At 45.2% G+C, this 9,783-nt stretch overlaps 1 protein-coding gene across 1 annotated transcript; it reads right to left on the bottom strand.

Annotated features, from left to right (window-relative positions):
* Positions 1-3,391: 3,391 nt before the first annotated feature.
* On the bottom strand, positions 3,392-8,864 carry LOC141917694 (follistatin-like). The gene is made up of 6 exons (XM_074811091.1): positions 8,783-8,864; positions 6,659-6,850; positions 6,015-6,233; positions 5,431-5,655; positions 4,162-4,392; positions 3,392-3,474 (listed from the first exon to the last, which is right to left on the bottom strand). The coding sequence occupies exons 1-6, from the start codon at positions 8,862-8,864 to the stop codon at positions 3,392-3,394; spliced, it is 1,032 nt and encodes a 343-aa protein (XP_074667192.1).
* Positions 8,865-9,783: the final 919 nt, after the last annotated feature.

The following is a 9,783-nucleotide window of genomic DNA, read 5'->3' as shown; positions in this document are numbered from 1 at the left end:
AAGTACTTAAACACTATTGAATAAGGTACTTAAGTATATTTTTAAATTTTATGCAGTATGATAGAGAAATTTTGATAAGTGGGGCCTTATTTGGGAGAACAGCATAACCCAGGTAGCATTTTGACCCTTGCTGTGTTTATGGCTGTGACCTTTCCTCAATTCACTGTATTAGTATCCATTCTTAAAAGTGTGTCAAGTCTGAATATTGGTTCATCAAAAAGAATTTCTGAATTAACCTTCCTTTTGAGGACAAATAATTTCCAAGTGATAATGTGTTCTTTGATGGTTTGAGGTTGGGGTTTTTTTTGTCTTTTGTGCTAATTATTATACATTGTGCATTTAGGCAACTAGGCCATGTTTTGCTTTTTCTATGGGTCATCTAAAATGATGATTGTCATGGTTTAGACCCAGCCGGCAACTAAACACCACACAGCCACTTGCTCACCCTGGTGGAATAGGGAGGAGAAAATATAAAAGGCTCAGGTTAAGACAAGGACAGGAAGGGCTCACTCACCAATTATGGTCATGGGCAAAAGACAGACTTGATTTGGGAAAGAAACATCAATTTAATTTGAACACCACCACCACTACGAATTTACCAATCAAATCAGAGTAGGATAGTGAGAAATACAACCACATCTTAAAACAACTTACCGCCACCCCTCCCTTTTTCCCAGGCTCAGATTTACTCCTGATTTTCTCTACCTCCTCCCCCCAGAGCAGCGCAGGGAGTCAGGGAATGGGGGTTGCAGTCAGTTCATCACACGTTGTTTCTGCCACTCCTTCCTCCTCAGGAGGAGGACTCCTCACATTCTTCCCCTGCTCCAGCATGGGCTCCTTCCCACGGGAGACAGTCCTCCACAAACTCCTCCAACGTGAGTCCTTCCCATGGGCTGCAGCCCTTCCCGAACTGCTCCAGCGTGGGTCCCTTCCACGCGATGCAGTCCTTCAGGAACAGACTGCTCCAGCGTGGGCTGCCCTCAGAGTCCCGGCCTTCTTCGGGCACAGCCCCCTGCTCCGACATGGGGTCCTCCATGGGCTGCAGGTGGGCATCTGCTCCACCGGTGACCTCCATGGGCTGCAGGGGTGTTGTCCCAAAATCTGCATTCTTTTACCCAGTGTGCAATGAGCTGAAAAACACACAGAGTTGAGATATTTGTTTAATCCATATCTGTGCAGAGATGGGTGCTAGGTGCCCACAAAGCTAGCACACCACACACAGGCAAGTGACATATTTATACACTTCAAACTACATGAATATATGTTTAATGTAATGACCACTGGTTAATTTCTTATCACTTTGTTCCTCATTGGTTAATAACATGCCTTGCCTCGATTTAAAGTTAGTGTCTTTTTATTATTCTGCGCAAACTCAAAGGGTGGGGGTCTTATCTGAGTAGGGGGCTTTTTCTCATCAAGAGGTGTGGTTTTCACATTATAATGAGCTAAATTAATCTAAAGGACACAACTTGGGCAGTCTTTATGGTATATCTGAGCACATGACCAAGGGAGGTTTCCTTGTTCCTCAATTCAAGGTTCCATCTGTTCTTTTCTCTTCATTTTGTAAGGGTCTACTATCTTTGAGCCTATTATTCCCTCCCAAGGCCTTGTCCTGTGAAATGTTTCTTTTTGGTTTAATCTTTAATCTTTCATCAGGGGGACAGCCTGCCATCTCACCATGGGCTGCAGGAAAATCTCTGCTCTGGCACACCTCCCCTTCCTTCTTCTTCACTGCCCTTGGTGTCTGCATAAGTACTTCTCTCACATCTCACTTCCCACTTGCCCAGCAGGTTCTTCCCCTCTTAAATATGTTGTCACAGAGGTGCAACCACTGTCGCTAATTGGCTCAGTCTTGGCCATAGGCAGGTCTGATGTGGAACCGGGGTAGCTTCTAGATGCTTCTCACAGGAGCTACCCCTGTAGCCCCTTCCCCACTACCAAAACCCTGCCACACACAAACCCAACACAGTGATACAACTTCAACCCCAGTAACATGGATCTGAAGCTTAGCAAAAATTCAAATGCATGTTCAAAACCTCCTAGAAATATGAAAATTAAGTATGTCCAAGAAATGACAGACTTTTTATTTAGAGGATGGTGAGGGAAACAAAAATGCCAAATCTCTTCTCCTCCATCAGTGTACTTAGATTTAAAATTAATTAATATCAATGAACTGGAGACATTGTTCCTGTCTGAAAAAAGGGTTTCTTGTATCAATGTCAGCTGAAAGCTTTGGCCTTAACCAGTGTGTTTTGCTGCTACATCATGCACAAGCCTCCTTTACCCTAACCACCAGTATGTCTTCTCTTGCACCAGAGGTCCAGAACCCTTTAGAACCAAAAACTGAGGACTGCCTATAGGGAAAATTCCATTTTTTATTTTTTCACTCATCATTTATTTACAAATACACATTATAACTTTTATATACATTGCACATTTACATGGTAGAAAAGTACAAAACTATATATTTAAATGAATTTATATTTAACTCACCATGTTTGAAAATATAAAATTACATCAGAAAAAAAGTATTATGAAAAGCAAGAAACTTGAACTGATAAAGCTTTAATATAACTTTTAGTGACACACTGATTGGGAAAACAAAACTTTGAAAGTGGTACTGCAAGACCATCTTAAAGGAAACATCTGACAAAACATTTACACGTTGCAAAAAAAGAAAGCAATAAAAATAATATAAAATAAACCCGTTATTCTTATTACAGTTAGCCCTGTAGCTATTAACAACCTTCATAATTTGATTTCTTTGAGTCCAGAATGTGTATAGTACAGTATATATGCTCAGCACATTGAGATCACTTCAGTATATGATATGATCAGAAGTAGAGAAAAGTGAAGTGGAAGAGGTTTCCTTAAAGATCACCTCACTGTACCCTGGAAATATATTTAAGTCAGTTACAATGCCTTTTGGTCAGTCAAGATTCCTTGTAAACAAAAACCAGAGGGATCTTTTATGTACAGAACCAGCAAGCAGAAAAATCCAATAAATAAACATAACAGAAACTGACATGCAAGTTTGTTAAAGTGGAAAAGAGTTAACATCAGTGAAACAGAGATGAGATCATGTGGGTAAGCTCTAAGGAATGGACTTTTATAGTTTACAAGAAAAAAGAAAAGCTTAACTTTACAAGCAAGAGACCTTACAATAAATAACACTGTTCTTCCCCTAATGAATAAATTTCTTCAAAAATCAAGGTGTACAGTCAACCAGACATTTTATGTATAAATTATAAAACATGACACAGTATAAATAAATGTCTACCAGACTCAACTATATGTATACTTTTTTTCTCCCAAAATAAATAAGCATACACTTATTTACAGTATGGACATTGATTTTGTGCCCAATGGCTGTTCCAATAGTGATGGAGATTTACCACTCTAGAATGGAAGATATAGGAAAGCTGTAGTCCTGGTCTTCATCTTCCTCTTCTTCCTCTGGGTCTTCATTAATGGCTAGATGGGGGAATACAGGGGAGCTGTTGTTTAAATAAGGACAACAACAGCGCAGAAGCAGCTCAGTGCATGTTTTCAAAGCCCTCTGAACAGCCATAATACAGTTGTATTTTATGCGACTTGTAGTGAGATGCTGTTTGGCATCTGCTGTTATGCAATAAGGTTTTTTATACATAATTTATGAAGTCTTAACTGCAGAAGGTTCTGAAGAATCAATGGCTCAGGTTTTATTGGCAGATTCCTGAAATCAAATAAAAAGCGCTCTTGTGTTCTAGGTTTAACTGCTTTGTGTCCTTCATTCAGAGTTAGTAGAGGCAACTGTGCTAAACCAGGTGCCCATGTGCTTGTTTCTTTTGGACACAGAGTTTATCCAGGTGTTAATAAAGCAATCGGCAAAGCACACGAGAGCAGACAAATTAGGAAAAACTCCCTAGAATTACACTCCTAGAGCAACCCCTTTCTGACAAAATTACTTGTTCTCAGAATAGCACCAAAACCCAACTTGAAAGCCAACTGGTTGTTGGAGATCTATTGCATTTTATCAGTAACCAAAGTGTGTGCATGATAGATACATACTTATATGGCACCTGTACCGTATCTCGAATCTCTAAATCAAGCTTTCTTATGTTTGAAGGTGTAAGTCTTCATTACCTAGGGATTGCCTTCAGAGTTAAAAATCTCACTTACAGTTGCAAGATCCGGAGTGCTTTACTTCTAGAAGCACACCCATGGAGCAGGCTGCCTCTTTCATGGCACACTCGCTTGGGTAAGTTGTGTTATTGCTGGCACAGACTACCTCATCTGACTTGCTTTCAGGGCATGGCTCATCACAGAGGGCACACCGACCTCTGCCAACCTTAAAATCCCACAAGCATTTCTTCCCAGCATTGCACTGAATGTCTTCACAGGATTTGGCTTCTAAAAATATACACAGGATACTAGAGGTAAGTGAAAAGACAAAGGAAAAAGAAAAGCAACAAACCACCCCAAACTTCCTTTCCCCCAATGAACTGTGAATAGACAAAACTCAGATGCAGTAGATGTGATGATACTTGCTGATTTTACTAAAGCAAGTAGTCCCTTGGACACCATTGCCTGTCTATATGTGGGGGAAGAAAGACAGCTGTGCCACCAGAGCTTGGCCCTAGGAATACAGAATTACATTTGCTAATTGTACATGACCTTCCTGCTCTGTTTGATGTCAGTGGAAATTCAGCTCCCCAAATTAGCAGTAAGTGCAGAATTTGCCAACACATTCAGCATTTCTAAATAAATTATTTTTAAAGTAACCCACATAGAGTAGTTGTCTGCAAGATTGGAAAGGGAATTCACCTCAACCTATGCCAACTAAAAGCAGCCTGGGACTCCCCCAAATCCCCCCAGCAGTTTTGGGGAGCAGAGGCTGCCCTGAATGTGCTTCCTTGTAACATACTTCACTATCACTCATTTCTGAAAATCACAACACAAAATGTCAGGATGCACAGAGATTATTTTCCTATCTTCACCCACCAACTGTCTCCAAACTCTGCAATATTTTTAATGAGGAAAAAGTGATCAGATGTTTCCAATTAAGTTAACGCAAGCTTTGCCAAGACCACTTGAAGACAATTGCTTCCAGGAATCCAGATCCACTGAATATTGAGACCTTGTTACGCTGTAATCACGTCATCATCTATTTAATGGTGGGTACTTCCCCTTGGGTACTAATGTCAGCACCCACAGTGACAGTGAGAGAAGCAGGATCAGGCCCTCTACTCCCTCACCCCTTTTGCAATCTTTTCTGAGGCAAAGCTCACCCTGGCTCTCCTTTTCCTGGAGGGGAGCACAAATCCAAGCTGCTGGAAGTCTCTCCTCCTCCCCAACGCTCTCTACATCCATCCAATCCACACACAATATTCTGAAACAGCTGATTGAGGAAGCTCCCCCCACCCTTACCCCTCTGACCGAGATACCTACTGATGCATTTTCCTTCGTAGGCTAATCCAATGGATCTGCCCACCAGGCAGGTAGCTTTCCTCAGGTGGCAGGCACTGGTGTAAGTTATGCCGTCATTCCCACAGAGATACTGTTCAGGGGAGGTAGGCTCTGGGCAAATTTGATTACATGTCACACAGTAGGCATTATTAGTTTGATCAACCACACATGTGGAGCTGCCTGGGCATAAAACATCCCTACAGGTCTCTGAAATAAAGATGGAAACACACAATGATTAATAGGAGATCCCAGAGCCCCATCGAGGAGTGAATGGGTGACACAATGAAACAAATGATCAGATAAAAGCCTTCAGCAGCTCTCCTCATTTAAGGGCCGCTGGAAACCTTCCCATCTCAGGGTAGCTGGTGGGACACAAGTGCTACTAGACTGTGGGGAATTCTCAATCCAGCTACATCCTTGATTGTTGAGTGTGGTTTAGTTACTGTCTCCCAGCATTTGGAACATCACTCTGGTTTCTGTGGGAAAGTACGTCCAACAGCTCCTCCTCCCTACACTCACACACCCTTTGGCATTTGAGGGAGATAGGATTAGATTTGCAAACCTACTTTTGCATTTGCCCTGATACTGGACTTCAAGTTCAGGCTGTTCTTTACATCTGGCTTTGAGAAGGGCACACTTGTTCCTGTAGGTTTTCCCATCTAAGCCACACACGGGGCCCTTCCAAGTGATATTAGAGCAATCCGGAGCACAAACACACCGAGGTTTGTTCTTCTTGTTCATTTTACATTTCTTCCCCAGTCCACAGTCCACGTTCTCGCACGTTTCTGATGGAAGGAAAGAGGCACCACTTTAGCACCTAGCGTGCAGAACAGATCTGGTGTCAAAACTGCTTGAAAAAAAAAAAAAAAAGACACCGCACCGCGGCCCCTGGGCATAAAGAGAAAACGCCTTTCCCCCCCCCTCCAGGAAACACCACTCGAAGGAAATTCCCCCCGCCAGTGAGGGCGGGGGGGGGGGGGGAGGTCGCTCCCCTCCTCCTCGCGGCGATGTGCATGGCGGCCGGGCAGAAATGAGGGTCATCTCACTGATCCCGGGGCTGGTACGAGACGCCCCTCAAAGCCCCACCAAGGTAGGATGTGGGAGGATCGCGCTGTCCCCCCTCCAGCTCCTTCCCCACTCCTCCTCCTCCAGCCCAGTCCCTGCCTGAACCGCTCCTCAGCAAGGAGTAGCTCGCCAGCACCCCCCTCACCTTTGCACGGGATGCAGTTTGGGGCTCCCCCATTAAAAATCATCCACTTAAAAAGCGTGTTGTCGTTGACGTCCTCTTCCGTCCACGAAGTTGTCAGGCGGCCGGTCTTGCAGCACTCCTCCTTGCTGAGGTCGGTTTTGTAGAGGACCTGGCAGCGGCCGTTCCGCGCCTGCCGGAGCCAGCAGTTCCCAGCTGCGGGGGGGGGGGGGGGGGGGGAGGGGGACGACGACGGGGGGACACCCAGCCGGATCAGTGGCAGTCGCCAGTGACCCAAACACAACAAGTGCGCCTTGCAATGACTTTACTAGACTGTTTACTTTTATTTGTCTCATTTAATAACCCGCAGCTACTCCGGCCCATTTGGGAACGCAGTTAAAAAAAACCAAAACCAACAACAAAAAACCGAACACCAAAAAAAAAAAAAAAACCCAAACAGAAAGAAAGAAAAAAATCCTATCAAAACAGGACGAGGCAGTTTTCGGAGGTATTTATTCCATATGTAGAGCAGAAGGAGCACTGCCGGCACGTGACAGAGGCTTGAAAAAGATGTGCATTTAAAAGGGAATAAAAAGAAAATCGCGCTTGCAAATTCCTTCCTCCTCCCCCTGCCTTCTCCTCACCGCGGCTGCACAGCAGCATTGTTTTAGTGCTGCACAGTTTCAGCCCCAGCCCATTTTGCAATCTGCACGAACTGGGAACATTTGCTGTTAGCAAAGTCTTTCGAAATCTCCACATTTTGCTGCTTCTATTAACAAATGTCTTTCCTTCACTAAAATAAGTCAGCAGAGCTCCAAAAAAGCGAGCAAAGTACATAAAATACAAGGGCACATCGAGTAGGAGGTCCTTACAGAGTTTTAAAAATTGATAAAGATGGAAAAGTTATAGGTGCCATCTCTCCCGCAAGCATTTCAGAGGAAAGTACACTGTCCTTAAACCGGATAGAGTGGGTTTTGTTGGTTTGGGGGTTTTTTCCTCTCTTTTTTTTTTTTTACTAGTATCCCTGTTATTTGTGGAGTCAAGCCAAGGACATCAGTCCAAGCAACTCCCCCTTTTTTAGCTGGAGAGTTTTGGTTGGAATGAGTCTCTCGTGAATGACCAATGTAACTTCTCCCGCAATTCAATACCAATTGATTCTGGTGCTAATCCAGCCACGGCTCGATCCTGCCTCTTTACTCCAATGGGAATGTACCGCAGCGAGGGGTCAGGGTCGGCCAGCCGACATGTTGCTGGGCGCCGGGGAAGATTCCCCCCCCCCGCTAAGAATCATTGAACAAGCAAGGCCCTTAACAAAAAAAAAACCAAAACAAAAAAAAAGTTTTGCGTCTTACAGTTGCCTACATTAGATTAATTTATGCTCTATCTCGGTAGTGGGGGAGAAAAGAAAAAAGAAAGGAAAAAAAATATAAACCAAGCAATGTTAAGACATCCAGGTTGTGGTTGGAACACAGTCAAGATAAGGGAAAAAAGCCCCAAAACTAAAAATCAATATTCCCTTGTGTCGAAAGAGGGCTCTTAAGAGTTGTCAATATCAGGTTCGGGTTTGTTTTGTTCGCATGGAAAAAAATAACCAACTTATTTAAGCATACTGTTCAGTGCAGGAGAATTTACAACACTAATATTTATTCACTAAAAAAAAAAAGGGGGGGGGGAGGAGGAAATCCTAATATTAAAGGAATGTCCGGAAAATGACCACTTATTGGTTTCTAAAAATGTCATCTGTAATCGTGGGGCTCCCCATCATCACCTCTCCTTCCATCAGGCAGGCAAGATAAAAATCTGAGCTAAATTACCAACAAACTTTGAGCATTCATTCGGGAGCCGAGACTGGGAAAGTTCCCTCGCGATGCTGCTCTTCATTCATGCTGCATAATAGCAATAAATACCAAGAAACATCCTCATCTGTCCTCTGTGCCTATGCAGAGCAGTGCGAAGATCTGATCAAAAAGGAATCTAAATGAAACCTCTGCACCTCGGTACAAAGCAATCCCATGCCCACAGTTAACTTCTGTCCGGTTGGACCTTGGAGAGAGGTGTTTACCACTGCAGCAAACTAAACCGTGCCCGAAAGACAGAAAACAATAGTAATAATAAAGAAGCATCCGCGAATAAACAATCTGGTCTTACCCTGCACTGTGTGATCTTCCATGAAGTGGCACAGAAACATCAGGAGTAAGAGCACGCCCGGGTGGATTCTCTGATTTAACATCCTCAGCATAGCAGGGAGTGAGAGAGACACAGAAACGGCGTGAGGGGGAGTAGGGAGAGGGAGCGAGCACTAGCCAGCCTGCTTATGATCGCTCTATTGAATAGGCTGTGAATGCAGTCTCTCTTTAAATCTATACGGGGGTCCTAGCTGTCTGCGGTGGGCGGTCTCCTAATGTGTGTGTGTGTCTGCTCGGGGGTGGGGAGATTTAAAAAGTTCAGTGTGAATCAGGTGACATTTTCCACCTTCTGGAAACCCTCTCCAGTGATCTGCTCTAGGTGCACGCACACACAGGCGCGCACCCGCGCAGCCCCACGCCAGCCCTGCGCGGCGGAGACGCCGGAGCTGTTCGCGCAGTAGCGGGAGGCAGCGCAAGCTCCGGCCGCCGCGCCCGCGCAAGCTGGGAGGCGCGCGGCGAGCTGCGCACGCGCCGCGGGGGCAGACGATCCACGGGGGTCGCCGCGGCGCGAAGGGCGCCTCTGTCCCCCCGACGGCGCGGGCGGGTGCGCGGAGGTGCGGAGGCTGCCGGGGCGCGGAGCAGCGCCTGCCCGCCCGGGGTCGGCTCCGCAGCTGCGGGCGCTGCCGTCCCCGCGCGAAGTGGCTGCTAAGAATAAATCCCACTCCCCGCACCTTCGACGGGTGGGAGGCGGGTGGCGTGCACACAGCTCACTCGGCGGTACTCAGCCCAAAAGAACCCCAACCAACCGACCAACCTCAAACAAATAAACAAACAAGAACCAAATAAAAGTTTAATACCTAGGGCTGTGCCCAAGTGACAGCCTTTTCACTGGGAGCCCGGGAGGACAAGACTGGAATGGGGGCGACATAGGCAATCTCCTTTCAGAATCAGAAAAGATTGCAACATCGATAATGAACTTCTAAAGTACTAGATTATTAAGCACAGTCTGGCATTATTCTCCCC

This window comes from Strix aluco, chromosome W (assembly GCF_031877795.1).
Source record: "Strix aluco isolate bStrAlu1 chromosome W, bStrAlu1.hap1, whole genome shotgun sequence".
Taxonomy (NCBI): Eukaryota; Metazoa; Chordata; class Aves; order Strigiformes; family Strigidae; genus Strix; species Strix aluco.
This window is presented reverse-complemented; position numbering and strand designations above follow the sequence as displayed.

Coding starts and splice junctions, on each gene's coding strand:
- LOC141917694 (XM_074811091.1), bottom strand. CDS start 8,864: ATGTTAAATCAGAGAATCCACCCGGGCGTGCTCTTACTCCTGATGTTT. Junction 6,851..8,782: donor GGAAGATCACACAGTGCAGG/GTAAGACCAGAT, acceptor CCCCCCCCGCAG/CTGGGAACTGCTGGCTCCGG. Junction 3,475..4,161: donor GCACTCCGGATCTTGCAACT/GTAAGTGAGATT, acceptor TCCCCCATCTAG/CCATTAATGAAGACCCAGAG.